The 18,372-nt window shown below is 41.2% G+C and overlaps 1 protein-coding gene across 5 annotated transcripts in view; it reads left to right on the plus strand.

The window, feature by feature from the left end:
* LOC117965550 (mitochondrial adenyl nucleotide antiporter SLC25A23-like) overlaps positions 1–17,709 on the plus strand; it is a 102,111-nt gene extending 84,402 nt beyond the window's left edge. For all 5 annotated transcript variants that reach the window (XM_059007234.1, XM_059007233.1, XM_059007237.1 and 2 more), the window contains one exon: positions 6,850–17,709. In XM_059007234.1, the coding sequence (XP_058863217.1) occupies positions 6,850–7,034 (185 nt within the window). In that variant the 3' untranslated portion in view covers positions 7,035–17,709. The remainder of the gene's footprint in view (positions 1–6,849) is intronic.
* The last annotated feature ends 663 nt before the right edge of the window (positions 17,710–18,372 follow it).

Consider the following 18,372-nt stretch of genomic DNA (forward strand, 5'->3'; position numbering starts at 1 on the left):
ATGGCCCCCACAGAGCCCTGATCTCAACATCATCGAGTCTGTCTGGGATTACATGAAGAGAGAGAAGCAACTGAGGCTACCTAAATCCACAGAATAACTGTGGTTAGTTCTCCAAGATGTTTGGGCCAACCTACCTGCCGAGTTCCTTCAAAAACTGTGTGCAAGTGTACCTAGAAGAATTGATGCTGTTTTGAAGGCAAAGGGTGGTCACACCAAATATTGATTTGATGTAGATTTTTCTTCTGTTCACTCACTTTGCATTTTGTTAATTGATAAATATAAACTATTAACATGTCTATTTTTGAAAGCATTCTTACTTTACAGCATTTTTTCACACCTGCCTAAAACTTTTGCACAGTACTATACGTACAAAAGTGTGGCAATGTGCTCCGCCCCTGTGTGCATTTCTGTGTTATATGTTGTGTGTGGTGTGTTAATGTTGGTGTATAGAGTTGGCTGCACAGGATATAAATGGGTGTGTGCAGCACGAGTTATTTAAAATGTATAGTTGTATTTAGGCACGGGATTGCACATCACTTCACGTGCATTTAAAGTATTTAATATGTGAGCACGAGGTTGCACGTAATTAATTCACGTGCTGGGATTCAAGTGAATAATTAATTAGTAATTGAATCCCAGCACAACAGTATATATAGATGCACGTTTTACTCACTCGGGGTTGTGTGTTCGGTGAGTGGAGAACGGGTGTGGAGAAGGAGAAAGGAAAAGAAACCAAGATAATAATAATAATAAGAAGAAGTATTATTTCACTCACCATGTTTGTTTGTCTGTTCGTTTACTGCTTTATCATTTTGTTCGTCTATTTATTTTGGCTCAAGTGCCGTGTCCTGTGTTTTGTTAAAACCTTTTTATTTTATAATAAACCGACGCAAGCATGCGCTTTCATCATTTCATTTCATCTGTCTGTGTTATTCATTTCCTGGTTCTGACGTCACCACTCAGCCAGCCGTGTGACAAAAAGTCATTTTAAATTATGCATTTTTCTTAGGCTAATATCAGATCTAAAGCAATATTCACATCATCTTATCTAGCAGCATACTGCTGAATAAATCCGATCTACTAATTGATATAAATTATACTTACAAAATTTAATTTTAAATTATTTATTGTTCATTAATATATCCGATCAACTTATTTCCTGGCTCGATCTACTTATTTCCTGGCCTAGGTTTGTTTACATTAGAAACAATGGAACCTCCCCTTTAAATTCTAGAGCTTGATCAACTTATTTCCCGATCAACTTATTTCCTGGGACATCGGTATGTCTTTCACATAGCTGTTACAACACAATCCTCGTGGTTCAGTTACATCACTGTTGTCATCGTAATGGAACAAGATAACATGTATTTGTGTATTAGGGGCAACTGAATTAAATTAATTCCAGTATATATTTTTACTGACGAAAAAAAAAAAATTAAAACAAGCTTTAAAAAAATTCAATTATTCAATTATTTCTTTAGAACTGTTACATATTTTGACGCTTCGCTGTTTGGCTCGTTTAGCAGTGTGTTTTTAAATTGTACCAAACTGGTGGTTTTTTTTTATTTTTATGAAAATTAATATTACAATAGTCCTAATCTGCAACAGGACGTGATGCAAACATGCATACAAAAAATCAGTAAATCTGATTTTATCGATCACGAAACACACGCTCTGGTCTTCGTCTTCAAATAATGCCTCCGTTTTAAAACATCGTTAGATCAAGCGCTGATCCGACTCTGATCCTGCCGGTGTCCTGAGAAATAAGTTGATCAAGCACTAGAATTTAAAGGGGAGGCTCCATTATTTCTAATGTCTATGAGTTTAAGCTGGGAAATAAGTGAATCGAGCCCAGGAAATAAATTGATCGGATATATTAACAGACAATAAATAATTTTAAATGAGTTTTGTAAGTATAATTTCTATAAATGAGTAGATCGGATGTCTTCGAGAGTATGACCCTAGAGAGAATTTGAATATCCCTGTAGATCAGATATATAATAGCCTAACAAAAAATACATAATTTCAAATTAATTTTGTAAGTATCATTTATATTAGTAAGTAGATTGGATATATTCGACAGTATGACGCTAGATAAGGGAATGTAATATATATTAGCAACAAATACATAATTTAAAATGAAATTTGTAAGTAGCCTGTGATATTAATGTGTATTTCTGTTTGTGTAATAAACGTTAACTAGTATGGACAGGTATACGAGTGATTTTCCAGTCATGGAAAAAATTGAGCTCCATGCTGCCATTACTTTTTTTTTTTAAATGTAGTCGTTGCCAATTAGTTTTTATTATTTTCTCCCCAATTTGAAATGCCCAATTATTTTTAGGCTTAGCTCACCGCTACCACCCCTGCGATGACTCGGGAGGGGCGAAGATGAACACACGCTGTCCTCCGAAGCGTGTGCTGTCAGCCGCCCGCTTCTTTACACTCTGCAGACTCACCGTGCAGCCGCCTCAGAGCTACAGCGTCGGAGGAGAACGCAGCTCTGGGCAGCTTCCAGGCAAGCCCGCAGGCGCCTGGCCAGACTACAGGGGTCGCTGGTGCGCAGTGAGCAGAGGACACCCTGGCCAACCTAACCCTCCCTCCCCCCGGGCGGCGCTCGGCCAATTGAGCGCCGCCGCCTGGGAGCTCCCGTCCACGGTCGGCTGTGGAATAGCCTGGACTCGAACCGGCGACGTCCAGGCTATAGAGCGCATCCTGCACTCTAGCGAGTGCTTTTACTGGATGCGCCACTCGGGAGCCCCCCATGCTGCCGTTACTAACTAGGCCACGGTGCAGATCAATCACACAATGTACTTGAAAAGTGTTGCTTATACAGTATTATTATTATTTTGTATTATGCGCTTTGTTGTTTCATTTATTTTTACATACAGTACTTTGTATAATTAGGACAGAAAACGAACAGGAGACTGGTTATCATCATGCATGTATTTCAATTACAAGTTTGGGAAGAAACAATACATGAATGAGATAAAAACTAAAGAGTTAATGCCTTTGCTAAACTGTGGTAAATACCTGTAGTTCAATACCAACCAACCTAGCTATTGGAAGAAAGAGGTACCTGTAGTTCAATACTAACCAACCTAGCTATTGTAAGAAAGAGGTACCTGTAGTTCAATACCAACCAACCTAGCTATTGTAAGAAAGAGAGATCATACAGTGTATGTAGGCTACTGTATATCAGCATGATTTTAAAAATGGTAAATTCCTGTAGTGCACAACCATAAAATGAGAAAGAGATACAGTATATTGAACTAAACTTTTGTCTGGCCATTTCTGGTTAATTTTCTTCACCCTATCCCAATTAAAAAAACACTTTTAAACCTTTTTTAAATAAACATAATTGTATGTGTAACAATAAATGTTAATGCTTAAGACATGCACACAAAACAATGTACTGTATAGGGCCTATACTTTTTTTTTTTTAAACTGACAGTGGTGGGGCTCCCGAGTGGCGCATCCAGTAAAGGCGCTCCTCGCAGGATGTGCCCTATAGCCTGGAGATCGCTGGTTCGAATCCAGGCTATGTCATAGCTGACCGTGACCGAGAGTTCCTAGGGGGCGGCGCACAATTGGCTGAGCGCTGCCCGGGTAGGGAGGGCTTAGGTCGGCACGGGAATCCATGGCTCACCGCGCATCAGCGACCCCTGTGGCCGATAGGGCGCCTGTGGCTCTGCAGCGGAGCCGCCAGATCTGTGTTGTCCTCCGGCACTATAGGTCTGGTAGCATTGCTGTGGATCTGCAGTGCGAAAAATGACGGCTTGGAAGGAGCACGTTTCGGAGGACGCGTGTTTCAGCCTCCGTTTCCTGAGTCGGCGGGGGGGTTGCGAGCGGTGAGCCGGGGATACAGATAATAATTGGGCATACTAAATTGGAGTGAAAACCGGGGTAAAAATAATTGGCGACGACTAAATTTAAAAAAATAAATAAATAAATAAATAAATAAATAAATAAATAAATAAACTGACAGTGGTAGGCGTACGTTTTGCCATGTCTAAACTGTAATAAAGTTACAGCTATGCTAATATTAAAATGTAAAAATACGAACTTGTCATACTAATATTATGGATGCAGCATGTCATTAGATTATATTACTGAAGCATTTTAATTTTGATTAAAGATTGACAACATTTTGACGTGTAAAATAATTTAATATATAACTAAATCTCCACGATCACATGTCAACTATATCTGTGTGTGTGTGCGCGTGTGCGTGCGTGTCTATACTGACCTGTACCCCTAAGTGTCTCTCTCTCTATACTGACCTGTACCCCCCTGTGTGTCTCTCTCTCTATATACTGACCTGTACCCTCCTGTGTGCCTCTCTCTCTCAATACTGACCCGTACCCCCCTGTGTGTCTCTCTCTCTCTATACTGACCTGTACCCCCCTGTGTGTCTCTCTCTCTGTAACTCGTTAAATTTGCAGACGACACAAAAATAGGAGGAGTGGCAAACACTGTTGAAGCAGCAAAGGTCATTCAAAATGATCTAGACAGCATTCAAAATTGGGCAGACACATGGCAAATGAAATTTAATAGAGAAAAGTGTAAAGTATTGCATGCGGGCAATAAAAATGTGCATTATAAATATCATATGGGAGATAGTGAAATTGAAGAAGGGAACTATGAAAAAGACCTAGGAGTTTATGTTGACTCAGAAATTTCTTCATCTGTGGGGAAGCTATAAAAAAGGCTAACAAGATGCTCGGATATATTGTGAGAAGTGTTGAATTTAAATCAGGGGAAGTAATGTTAAAACTTTACAATGCATTGGTAAGACCTCACCTAGAATATTGTGTTCAGTTCCGGTCACCTCGTTACAAAAAGGATATTGCTGCTCTAGAAAGAGTGCAAAGAAGAGCAACCAGATTTATCCCGGGTTTAAAAGGCATGTCGTATGCAGACAGGCTAAAAGAATTGAATCTATTCAGTCTTGAACAAAGAAGACTACGCGGCGATCTGATTCAAACATTCAAAATCCTAAAAGGTATAGACAATGTCAACCCGTGGGACTTCTTTGACTTGAAAAAAGAAAAAAGGACCAGGGGTCACAAATGGAGATTAGATAAAGGGGCATTTAGAACAGAAAATAGGAGGCACTTTTTTACACAGAGAATTGTGAGGGTCTGGAACCAACTCCCCAGTAATGTTGTTGAAGCTGACACCCTGGGATCCTTCAAGAAGCTGCTTGATGAGATTCTGGTAAGAAATAAATAATAATAATAATTCTGCTAAGAAATAAATAATAATAATAATAATAAGCTACTAACAACCAAACGAGAAAGATGGGCTAAATGGCCTCCTCTCGTTTGTAAACTTTCTTATGTTCTTAGGTTCTTGTGTTCTTATATACTGACCCCCCTGTGTGTCTCTCTCTCTATATACTGACCTGTACCCTCCTGTGTGTCTCTCTCTCTATACTGACCTGTACCCCCCTGTGTGTCTCTCTCTATACTGACCTGTACCCCCCTGTGTGTCTCTCTCTATACTGACGTACCCCGCTGTGTGTGTCTCTCTATACTGACATGTACCCCTCTGTGTGCCTCTCTCTCTATACTGACCTGTACCCCCCTGTGTGTCTCTCTCTATACTGACATGTACCCCTCTGTGTGCCTCTCTCTCTATACTGACCTGTACCCCCCTGTGTGTCTCTCGCTATACTGACCTGTACCCCCCTGTGTGTCTCTCTCTCTATACTGACCTGTACCCCCCTGTGTGTCTCTCTCTCTATACTGACCTGTACCCCCCTGTGTGTCTCTCTCTCTATACTGACCTGTACCCCCCTGTGTGTCTCTCTCTATACTGACCTGTACCCCTAAGTGTCTCTCTCTCTATACTGACCTGTACCCCCCTGTGTGTGTCTCTCTCTCTCTCTCTATACTGACCTGTACCCAGCTGTCTATACTGACCCAGGCCCATCGAGAGGACGGGGAGGACAGGGAAATTTCCCCGGGGCCCAACGCCACACAATGATTTCACACAATGATTTGAACTTTCGCATTTCATATTTTACTACACCAAAAAGCTGAAAAAAAGGCATAGCAATTTTACGTATTTTTTTTTAAAGACTTTTAAAAACTTTGAAAGAACCCTAAAGTTGCACAATATATACCACAGTATGAACTATTCTATTATTAAGATCTATAATTTCCTCAAAACAACGTGGTGCAGCAGTTTGTTATAAAATGGTATTGTGTAAAATAAATAAAGTACTTTCTTCAGTTGGTGGTAAACACAATTAGAGAATGATCGGTTATATTGCTTAAAATACAAATATATTTACCAGTACAGGCGATAGATGAGTGGTTTATTTTTGGCACGGGATAAATAAAATAGTGTATAGCAACACCATTAAAATGTAGTTTATGCTAAAAACATATGTTATTTTAATGTTAAGTAAGCTTCCAATTAATGACTATTACACGTGGAGTTTGTACATAAAAAATATTTATTCACTTACCTAAAAAAAAAGTTTGAATACTGTAAATAACTTAAACATAACTACTTTGAGAAAAAGTAAACTATCCTGCTGCAGATTTTAATAGAGATATTGAACTTCTACACGTTGTTGACAGTTTCCTTCAAATCCATTATCAGAATACTGTATCGGTTGAAATGATCTTCCTCAGACACTGCTAAGATTGCAAGTATCATTGCTTGGTTTAGAAGCTTGGTTTAGACTACAGTATACTACAAAGTCGGATGAATGTAGTCCCATGGGGGGTGGGGGGGGGGGTGCGGGGGCGGCAGTGGGACAAACCAATCCTTCCCCGAGGCCCGTGACGGCTCTCGGCGGCCCTGTACTGACCTGTACCCCTCTGTGCATTGCAGCCACAGTGGAGGGGGCACCCCAGCTCTCCATGTTTGCTCTGTTCCAACACATAGTCTCCAGAGAGGGGGTACCAGGGCTCTACAGGGGCATTGCCCCCAACTTTATGAAGGTCATCCCAGCCGTCAGCATCAGCTACGTGGTTTACGAGAACATGAAGAGGGTGCTGGGGGTGGCCTCCAAGTGAAAGAGGAAACCGGCTCCATTCAGGCTGCTGTTCGGTGGAGGAGCTGTGTGGGGAGCTATAGGAGACCTGGAGCCAACATGGCCAACACAGGGAGACAGTTTCTCAGCTTTATCAAACCGAAGCGCACAACCACACTCAATTTTTTTAGTAAAGAGTTATTTATTTTACTATACTGGAAACAGTGAATCAGTGAAGGGCTCTTATACATAAACCATAGGACTTAAAGCACAGCTATGACCAAATGTTTTGCATCACCTGGGATTTTAGGATTGAAGAAATTAACATAATTTAGATATTGTATTTAACATTGTGTAGTCAAAGAAACTAGCGGGGAGCCGTAATAGTAGTACAGTATTTTGTGTTAGATTTTGAAATGTCACATTTTTCAATTTGTCCGTTTTTTGTTAAATATATGGGCAAAGCGGTATGTAATTCAATGTTAATGTAACATTATTCAGCAGGATTCATTTTGACTTTATCAAGCAAAAGTTAATTATATAGGGTGATGGAAAACTTTTGGTCATAGCTGTAGAATGTACTGTTAATCAAACTAGTGAAATATGAACAAAATGATACTGATTCACTGTATATACTGTAAAAAAAAAATATATATATATATATATATATATATATATATATATGTGTGTGTGTGTAAAAATGGATCCGATTTGATCTGCTCAGTTACATTCGATTTATTGGACTGTGCTATATTTGAAAGTCCCTAACCACTCTGACCAAGATGGAGGCTACGACTTGGAACTACAACTCCCAGCATGCAACACCCCCAACAAAAATAATAATGGGGAGAGGAAGCCATATTTGGCGGTTAAAAAATGAACATCTTGCCAATCCTAAAGAGCCAGCTCTGCAGTGGAGAAGCATGTGTCTTGCACTGGTTTAGTGTCATTAACTCATCAGCCACTAGGAGCAGATCCTTAACGGTATGTTTATTTATTTATTTGTTGATTTTGTTAAGTTCCAAACGGTGCATTGTGTGAAAAACAAATCTGGTGTCTACAGCAAAAAAAATCTTCAATGCTGCAAAATCCTGACCAGACCCAGTGCAAATTAACACAGAGACAGGCATTATTTCATTGTCTCAGGTTTTGTGTGTATATGCAGTATGTGTGTGTTGTAATAGAGTGCTTGCAGCATGTGTCCGGTTAGAAACATGTTTCAAACCGGTGTGTGGCAAGAATCATGTGGGAATATGTAAATATCTATTGATTATTCAAATACATTTCTATCCTTAGCAAGCATATCATGTAATTCATATCATGTACACACAGGTAAGACGTGTTTTCAAATTTTTAATAAGCAGCTGTGTTACTATACTGTGATTTACCACAAGGGGGAGCTGTTAATTACATTGGCAAAGTTTCTGTTTTTACAGTGACCACTAGGTGGGGAGCTCTCTGTTTATGATATTCTTAAATGCTAATTTAAGACTCTTAAATCATGCAATCACCCTTGAACTGTGTATAGTTAGTTATTAATTAGGACTAGGTGACTTACTTAAATGACTCACTGAATACAATTCAGATACAGTGTAAGGGGATCTGTGATAGAGAAATATAAATCCTAAAAGAAACTGAAAAGACTTTCTCAGTGTCCACATGTTTCAAATACATTCGGTTTCTTTTAGTATTTCTAAATTCAGCACTATTGAGTGTTTAGTAGTTATGAATGTGCTAGATATGAATTCTACAGTGTGGCGGAAGCTCTCTGGCATCACCCACTGGTCACTAGAGGAATAGTGCACAGTGCTCTCAGATCATCACAGCTGCATGAGGTATTCTTGCTCAGGATTTGGTCTCATCTGGCCGTTGTCTCTGCCCCTTCTGCTTCTGCTGTGTCAGGGTTCATATCAGGGTTAAGAAAGCAGTAGACAAAGTCTTACATGCTGTAGTGCTCTCTAGTGGTGCTGGCTTCTGTTCACTTTCCTAAATGTTTAAACACATTTAAACTACAAGACTGAATGTGTACAGCATTGCATACTATATGGAAAAGACTGTGAAGAAATACTTAATATTAAATAAATCGGCCTGGATTGTAGAGATACTGTTGTGTGTGAACATATGCTAAAATATATATTTCAATGTTTTTAAACATTTATGAAAAATGTTTTAGACTCAGAAGTATGAACCTAGTTGTGTCCAGTAACACTCAGATGCAGGTGAAGGTACTAGCCCATACATCACTAGCACATGAATCACTAGCATATATATCACTAGCACATACATTATTAGCACATGCATTACTCGTACATGCATCACTAGCACATAAATTACAAGCACATGCATCACTAGCACATGCATCACTAGCACATATATCACTAGCACATATATCACTAGCATATATATCACTAGCACATGCATCACTAGCACATGTATTACTAGCACATGCATCAATAGTACATGTATCACTAGCACATGCATCACTAGCACATACATCAGTAGCACATACATCAGTAGCACATGCATCCTTAGCACATACATCACTAGCACATACATTACTAGCACATACATTACTAGCACATGCATCACTACCACATACATCACAACCACATACATTACTAGCACATACATCACTAGCACATACATCACAACCACATACATTACTAGCACATACATCACTAGCACATACATCACTAGCACATACATTACTAGCACATACATCACTGGCACATGCATTAAGAACATAAGAACATAAGAAAGTTTACAAACGAGAGGAGGCCATTCAGCCCATCTTGCTTGTTTGGTTGTTAGTATCTTATTGATCCCAGAATCTCATCAAGCAACTTCTTGAAGGATCCCAGGGTGTCAGCTTCAACAACATTACTGGGGAGTTGGTTCCAGACCCTCACAATTCTCTGTGTTAAAAAGTGCCTCCTATTTTCTGTTCTGAATGCCCCTTCATCTAATCTCCATTTATGACCCCTGGTCCTTTTTTCTTTTTTCAAGTCAAAGAAGTCCCCCGGGTTGACATTGTCTATACCTTTTAGGATTTTGAATGTTTGAATCAGATCGCCACGTAGTCTTCTTTGTTCAAGACTGAATAGATTCAATTCTTTTAGCCTGTCTGCATACGACATGCCTTTTAAACCCGGGATAATTCTGGTTGCTCTTCTTTGCACTCTTTCTAGAGCAGCAATATCCTTTTTGTAACGAGGTGACCAGAACTGAACACAGTATTCTAGGTGAGGTCTTACTAATTCATTGTAACATCACTTCCCTTGATTTAAATTCAACACTTCTCACAATATATCCGAGCATCTTGTTAGCCTTTTTTATAGCTTCCCCACATTGTCTAGATGAAGACATTTCTGAGTCAACATAAACGCCTAGGTCTTTTTCATAGTTCCCTTCTTCAATTTCACTGTCTCCCATATGATATTTATAATGCACATTTTTATTGCCCGCATGCAATACTTTACACTTTTCTCTATCAAATTTCATTTGCCATGTGTCTGCCCAATTTTGAATGCCGTCTAGATCATTTTGAATGACCTTTGCTGCTGCAACAGTGTTTGCCACTCCTCCTATTTTTGTGTCGCCTGCAAATTTAACGAGTTTGTTTACTATACCAGAGTCTAAATCATTAATGTAGATTAGGAATAGCAGAGGACCTAATACTGATCCCTGTGGTACACCACTGGTTACCTCACTGCATTTCGAGGTTTCTCCTCTAATCAGTACTTTCTGTTTTCTACCTGTTAACCACTCCCTAATCCATGTGCATGCATTTCCTTGAATCCCTACTGCGTTCAGTTTGAGAATTAATCTTTTATGCGGGACTTTGTCAAAAGCTTTCTGGAAATCTAAATAGACCATGTCGTATGCTTTGCAGTTATCCATTTTCAATGTTGCATCTTCAAAAAAGTCAAGTAGGTTAGTTAGACATGATCTCCCTTTCCTAAAACCATGCTGGCTGTCTCCCAGGATATTGTTACCATATAGGTAATTTTCCATTTTGGATCTTATTATAGTTTCCATAAGTTTCCATACAATAGAAGTCAGGCTTACTGGTCTGTAGTTACCTGGTTCGGTTTTGTCTCCCTTTTTATGGATCGGTATTACGTTTGCTATTTTCCAGTCTGTCGGTACAACCCCTGTGTCAAGAGACTGTTGCATGATCTTGGTTAGCGGTTTGTAAATTCTTTCATTTCTTTGAGTACTATTGGGAGGATCTCATCCGGCCCAGGGGATTTGTTTATTTTAAGAGCTCCTAGTCCCTTTAACACTTCTGCCTCTGTTATGCTAAAGTTATTTAAAATTGGATAGGAACAGGGCGACATGTGGGGCATGTTGTCTGTGTCCTCCTTTGTAAAAACCTGTGAAAGTAATCATTTAATATATTTGCTATTTTTTTTCTTCATCTATGATTTTGCCATTTGTGTCTCTTAGACATTTAACCTCCTCTTTGAATGTTCTCTTGCTGTTGGAAAAACATTTTGGAATTGGTTTTAGCCCCCTTAGCAATATTGATTTCTAACTCTCTCTTGGCCTTTCTAACTTCCTTTTTGACTTGTGTTTGCAGTTCCAAGGACTCTTTCTGTGTGCTTTGTTTTTGGTCCCTTTTAAACGCTCTGTAAAGTGTCTTTTTTTGCTGAATATTTTTTTTAATTGATCTATTAAACCATTTTGGCCATTTTGTTTTAGATTTAGATTTAGATTTGTCTACTTTTGGGATGTAATTGTTTTGCGCCTCTAGTTAGGGTTGGACGATAATGACATTTTCAGTTATCAATTATCGGCTGTAAATTATCACGATAATCATGATTATCGGCTGAAAAAATAACATGTAAAATGTCTTGGAATTTATCAAATTTAAAGCTATATATACTTGAGCAATATGACAACTGCCTCTACGAGTTTAGAAGCAATTTTCAAAAAGACCAGCATCTTTAATAAAAGTTATGAAACAATGGTTGGTTACAAAAAAGCACAAATAATATAACCAAATGTTTGTTTGGTAGCTTTTCAACTTTTGAAATATAAGCTACTTAAAATTAAAAAAAGTGTTTAAAAAAAACCAAACAAATTATAAATTGCGATTCAAAAATATCAGTTGCTTACGTTGCGGGGTCACTATCAATCCACATCCACTGAACAGCCTTTCAGACGAAACGCTCGTGGCTGGCAAACAGATACTTGCAAGCTAACATGGAAAGATGTGGAAATGACTGGGCATGCATCTACCACCAGTTTAGTGCATCAACCTCTATAGCACTTTCAGGTAAGCTGAGATAACCGAGAATCTCACGCTGAACAGCTTCTGACACAGACAGGTTTCTTGCAAGTACTTCAGGTTTTCTCGTCTTGATTTTGACTGCCTGTTTCAAAAGTGAGGTTAAGCCTTCCTTGGTTTTCCTTTTTCTTGAGGTAAGCAAAGTGTGGGAGGTAAGCAAAGTGTGCACAGATCACGTGTTGCGCCTCACGCAGACAGTTAAGTCCTGTCTTACTGCTTCAATGCAGAGTTACTGTTACACACAAGCATATCATAGTGGGTAACGGACGATAAAATGATTATCGATAATTATTTTTCAAAGCAATACAATTATCGATGCAAAAACATTATCGATAATATCACGATAATCGATTATTGTTGCAACCCTACCTCTAGTACTACATTTTTAAAGAACAGCCATCCTTTTTCTGTGGATGTTTTCTCTATTTTACTCCAATCTGCTTCAGGTAGTCTCTGTTTCATACCTTCATAGTTTGCTTTTCTAAAATTGTAAACCTTAGCTTTAGTCATTACTTTTGGGGTTTTAATCACTTCAAATGAGACCATGTTGTGGTCTGAGTTTGCCAATGGCTCTCTGGGTCACCGGGTCGTCTCCTGTTAGTTCTAGGAGCCTGTCCACATTCTCAGTGATGTGCTTGACAGAGGCTCTGGAAGGCAGCACACTGTTGTAGTAAGGGGGTCCAAACTGCAAACTGAACTTGCTGTGTTTCTCAATATGGAGTCCCCAACAATCATGACCTCCTTCTTTTTTGCTGCCTGGCCAGCACTGTTTATAGGGTCCTGGATGTTGTTCCCTTCATTCTCTTGATGTTGGTTTTGGTCATCTAAATGTTGAAGTGGCTCAAATTTGTTGGATGTTTGGATTTCTGGTGGTTGTGTTTGACGAAGTTTCTTTTTTTCCCTGCTTCTGCCTATCTGAACCCAGCTGTTTCGACTCTCTTCCATCTCCCTGGTGGCTTTCAGTCTGCTAGGGGTGCAGACTTCCATGAATTGTGGGTGTGCCAGCTCCTCAAGCTCCTGTTGCTGTCTCATTTCCTGCATCTCCATTTCTAGCACACTTACTCGTCCTGGATCGTGCTGCACTTTACACACACTTGGTTGAGCTAGGTTGGGTTTTCTCGGATTTCCCACATCATGCAGTTGTCACAGTTTACTGGCTTGAAGACCATGTTAATTGTATTTATTTATTTATTTATTTATTTATTGGAAGCTTAGTTAGCTTCTGCAGCTGTCAACCTTTCAAACTGCTTCTAACTGCTCTGTATTTTTCCACGACTGTACTTCTCCCACGCTGTCGCATCCACACGCTGTTGCAGGAAGAACTGCCTTGCTTTGTTGTGTTCTGTTTGCTGCTGGCTCCGCCCCTCTCCCATTGAGGCAGCACCTTTACATTGTACACTGTACACTGCACTGCTTGCTTCTTGCATCTTACTTGGGTTTTATCCCTGCGAGACATGCAAGGCCAGTCTGCCTGTGGAGGACAAGCACAGCAGATGCTCTTCCTGCATGGGGCCGGAGCATGCCAAGGAGGCACTGGTGAACCGCAGTTTCTGGGAGTTTTGTGCACCATTCTGTAAGCGCAGGCTTGAGAAATGTCTCTCCTGCAGTGCTACAGAGCGTTCTGCATCCCTCAGTCCTGCACAACGCTCTTCCTCATCACCCTGTTAGAGAGGTGGCTGCGTTTTCGCCCCATAGCATTGTGCCAAGGGAGACCAGATGACATAACCGGGAAAGTAGCCCACGCAGGAAACCATCTTCAGTCTTTCTCATCCACCTCTGCCTCGCCTTCTCCTCCCCCGAGGAAGAATAAGAAGAAGAGTCACCATTCCAAGCGATCGGCAGACTCGGTGCAGATGGAGAAAATCTGGGCAGCTGTTTCCCACCAAGGTACGGTGCTTGCAGAGTTAGAACATAAGAAAGTTTACAGACGAGAGGAGGCCATTCAGCCCATCTTGCTCGTCTGGTTGTTAGTAGCTTATTGATCCCAGAATCTCATCAAGCAGCTTCTTGAAGGATCCCAGGATGTCAGCTTCAACAACATTACTGGGGAGTTCCATACCCTCACAATTCTCTGTGTAAAAAGTGCCTCCTATTTTCTGTTCTGAATGCCCCTTTATCTAATCTTCATTTGTGACCCCTGGTCTTTGTTTCTTTTTTCAGGTCAAAAAAGTCCCCTGGGTCGACATTGTCTATACCTTTTAGAATTTTGAATGCTTGAATCAGATTACTGCGTAGTCTTCTTTGTTCAGGATTAAATAGATTCAATTCTTTTAGCCTGTCTGCATACGACATGCCTTTTAAACCCGGGATAATTCTGGTTGCTCTTCTTTGCACTCTTTCTAGAGCACTGCGTGAACGTTCTGCGCCGCCTGCCCCCTTTGGGTCCCAGGGGGCTACAAGCACAGATTGGCCACAGAAGAACATACTGTCCATCGCCACCTCTGAGGAGGGGGGCGAACAGTTCCGTTGGATGACGTGGAATCTGACAGTACTTCCCTGACAGTTATGCTTTCCCTATCGGCAGAGCTTCTACCGCTGATCAAGAAGGCCACTGCAATCTTGCAAGTGCGCTGGCAGTCAATTTTTGAGGACGATCCTACCGCCTCTCCCGTATCCCCCCCCCCCCCCCCCTTCACTCAGATTTTCTTTTTGAGATCCAGTCATCCTGGAGTCATCTGGCTACAGCTCCTGCTCTTCCCTGGTTGATGGACATCCTTTATCAGGTGCATGATGCAGAGAAGCTGGGCCTGACCCATTTTCCGCCGATGGAGGCTTCAATTTCCATCTTTTCCACGCACCTAATTTAGCACTCCTGTCCAAGGATGCTGCTTGCCCTAACGAGCAGTGCCGGGTCTCGGAGGTGATACGCAAGCGTGCCTATGCAGCCAATGCGTTCGTCACATGGCTAGGCAATTGTAATAGCATTATGGTTGCCTACCAGTCCCATTTGCGGAGGTCCCTTTCTGAGAGTCAAAGGCCCTCTCCACAACAGCTGGATGAGCTGCGCCTGTTAATAAGAACCTACTTCGGGCAGGCTGTAGGGAGGAACCTGGCTGCGCTGATAGCTGCATGCAGGCAGCTTGGCTTTCCCTGAATTTACCTGACAAAGCACCGCTGTTGGATGCCCCAATTACACAAAGCACCCGCGGTGGATGAGATGCTGCAGCGCGTAGGTTCGCCTGCTGCCTAAATGACCATCTCCAGTGCGCAAACCAGCGGCAAACCGGAGGTGAAGTTCGGAACCGGCCTGCGGCTGCTCGCCCAGAGGCTTTAATAAGTTCCACTGCCCAGCGCAGCGACAGAAGCCTCAGGCCAAGCCACAAGCTGAGCAGCAGCCCTAGAAGTTTTCAGGGGGCCATTTGGAGTACTGGCGTCAGTGCACCGCGGACATCTAGGGTGACTTCCATTCAAACCAGCTACTCACTGCAGTTCAAGAACAGTCCCCCTCCCTTTCGGGGCATGACTCCAACATCAGTCACAGACCCACAGGACGCTACAATGGTGTCTCAGGAGGTAGCAGCTCTGTGTATTCGTATGGTACACTCCCTCCAGTTGGAGGACGGGTTCTATCCAGGTACTTCCTAGTGCCCAAATGGGATGGTGGCCTCAGACCAATCCTCGACCTCAGACAAGTCAACCTTATCTGAGCTGAAGGAGGTTCCAAATGTTGATGATGCAACAGTTGTTGCAGTCAATCAGGCCAGGTGACTGGTTAACCAAGGTGGACCTCAAGAACACCTGTTTCCACATCCCCATAAAACCAGTGCACAGGAAGTACCTACGGGTCGCCTTTCAGGGAACAGCGTCCCTTTCTTGCCATTTTGGCTTCTCCCTAACTCTCCATGACTTCTCCAGAAGTGCTTGGAAGCTATCCTGGCCCATTGAGACTCAAAGGCATCAGTGCTCAGTTATCTGGACAACTGGCTCATTTTTGCCCAGTCTTCAGCTCAGGCAGAGGCCCACACGGAACTTGTCACCGGCCATCTTTGCCGGTTGGGCCTTATGGTGAATCAGGCGAAGAGCCAGCTCACGCCTTCTCAGACAGCCTGCTATCTAGGAGTGTGCTTGGACTCCAGGTCCATGCTGTCCACTCTGTTGGACGGCAGTGCAGAGAATCAGAGAATAGCCACCTGTTTAGAGCTCTTTCAGCTCAACAGAGCGCTCATGGTAGTGACGTTCCAGAGACTTGTGGGCTTGATGGCAGCAGCTTCTCAGACCTTTACATTGGGACTCCTGCACATGCGCCCTTCTGCAGGCCTGGTTCACAGCAGGGTTTTTTAGGTTGTTCGAGGGAGACGCGTGCTTGTCTGTACGGACAATACAACAGTGGTGGCGTACATAAACCACCATGGCGGACTCAGATCTCCCAGGCTCCTTCGCGTGCGCCACAGGCTTTTGCTGTGGAAAAAACCTCCTCTCACTGCGGGTGACAAACTGGGCAGCGGACCTCCTCTCTAGGTCAGTTCCCAGCACCTCAGAGTGAAGGCTCCACCCCTAGGTGGTGAGCCTCATCTGGGAGAGGTTCGGGACAGCAGAGATGGCTTTGGTATACTCACCCATTAGGTAATGGTTACAATTAGTACTTGATAGGGAACGTTAGGTTATTACCATAACTCTGGTTCCGTCAAATAGGAGAGTAACCATTAACCTGCAAGGTCTGCGTCCATGATTGCAGTTAAACATTTTTTTTTGTATTTATCACTAAATAAATATCAAATAATTTGAGGTATTGACTTGATTTCAAATCCTGAGCAAGAAACAAACTTTAGATTTTAAAATAAAAAATGATAGCCTTTTTTTTTAACATAAACAATATGTAAATCTACTGTATTTAAGAAAGTAACTACTGAATGTAATTTAATATATTATTACTACTATGAAGATTATGATAAATGTGATTGTGTTATTTATGTAAGCATGATATGACCTTGGTTGGTGTAATGATATATAGAGGGAGAGAGATTTGAAGCCTCTAGCTGCATGCTGCATACAATCTTAATGTGATCAGTGACGCTCTACAAGGGAATCTTCATTTATTCAGAGGTGTAAAAAATTGTTTGGAATGCAAGCTTTTTTATTTTACTTTTTCTTGCTTTCTTTTTTCTTTCTCATGTGTTCCCTCTTTTCTTCCTTTGTTCTTTTTGTCTTTCTCACTCTGTTCTAAAATGTATTAGGTTCATTGGGGTGAAATGTCAATCTTTGAATGTGAATGCACTACCCTCTGTATGTATTGTTTTCAGGCATTTCAACCTTGCAATAAAATGTTTTAAAACTTGAGCACTATGGAAAAGCTGCTCCTGACCGCTTTGTGAAAGCTCTGAATGGCTGTAGCACTCTGTAGCGTGTTGTTGGCATGAGTGTTTTATAATTATGTAATGTCCTGCTGATAGTCACAGTTTTTAAATAAAGCTTTTTTTCCCTTAAATCTGATTGTTTGACCATGTATTCTTTTATGTATTTGTTTGTTTGTTTTCTCTTCTGAAATATCAGAGTAAATATCCCATATATAATATAAGCATAGCAAAATGTAATAAAGCACAGTGAAACCATAGGGAAGCGTTGTAAACTCCAGGGAGGTATTAGGGTTGCCATCCCGCCGGTATCTTACCGGACTGTCCGGTATTTTTATGTACTTTGACCCCTGTCCGTTTTTTTTTTTTTTTTGTAAGATGTCCGGTAATTCTAAGCATTCTAATCTACTGGATATGTTATTAAAAAAATGTGTTACAATAAACAATTTAATATAACATGTTGTGCTTGTATGAGTGAAATTCAAATACTGTAACACAGCGGTGTGTAAATGCACCAGAAAGAATTGAGGTAACAACGTAAGCCACCAAAACGCTGCGCCGTTATGTTTTTCATGTGTGCTCACCGCTGTGTGTTATCTGGTGTGAGCATGCGCGCTGCTGTTAAGTTTGACAGTCCTTTGAATGAAGAAGCGCGAAACTATTAAGTAGCATACTGTAACGTTAAGCACGAAACTATGAAGTAGAAACGTTAGTCACAATGGCAGAGACAAATGAAGTAGACAATAGGAGGGGATGGGGCGTCCAGTATTTTCGTATCTCAAAGGTGCCAACAGTAG

The sequence above is a fragment of the Acipenser ruthenus genome, chromosome 34 (assembly GCF_902713425.1).
Source record: "Acipenser ruthenus chromosome 34, fAciRut3.2 maternal haplotype, whole genome shotgun sequence".
NCBI lineage: Eukaryota > Metazoa > Chordata > Actinopteri > Acipenseriformes > Acipenseridae > Acipenser > Acipenser ruthenus.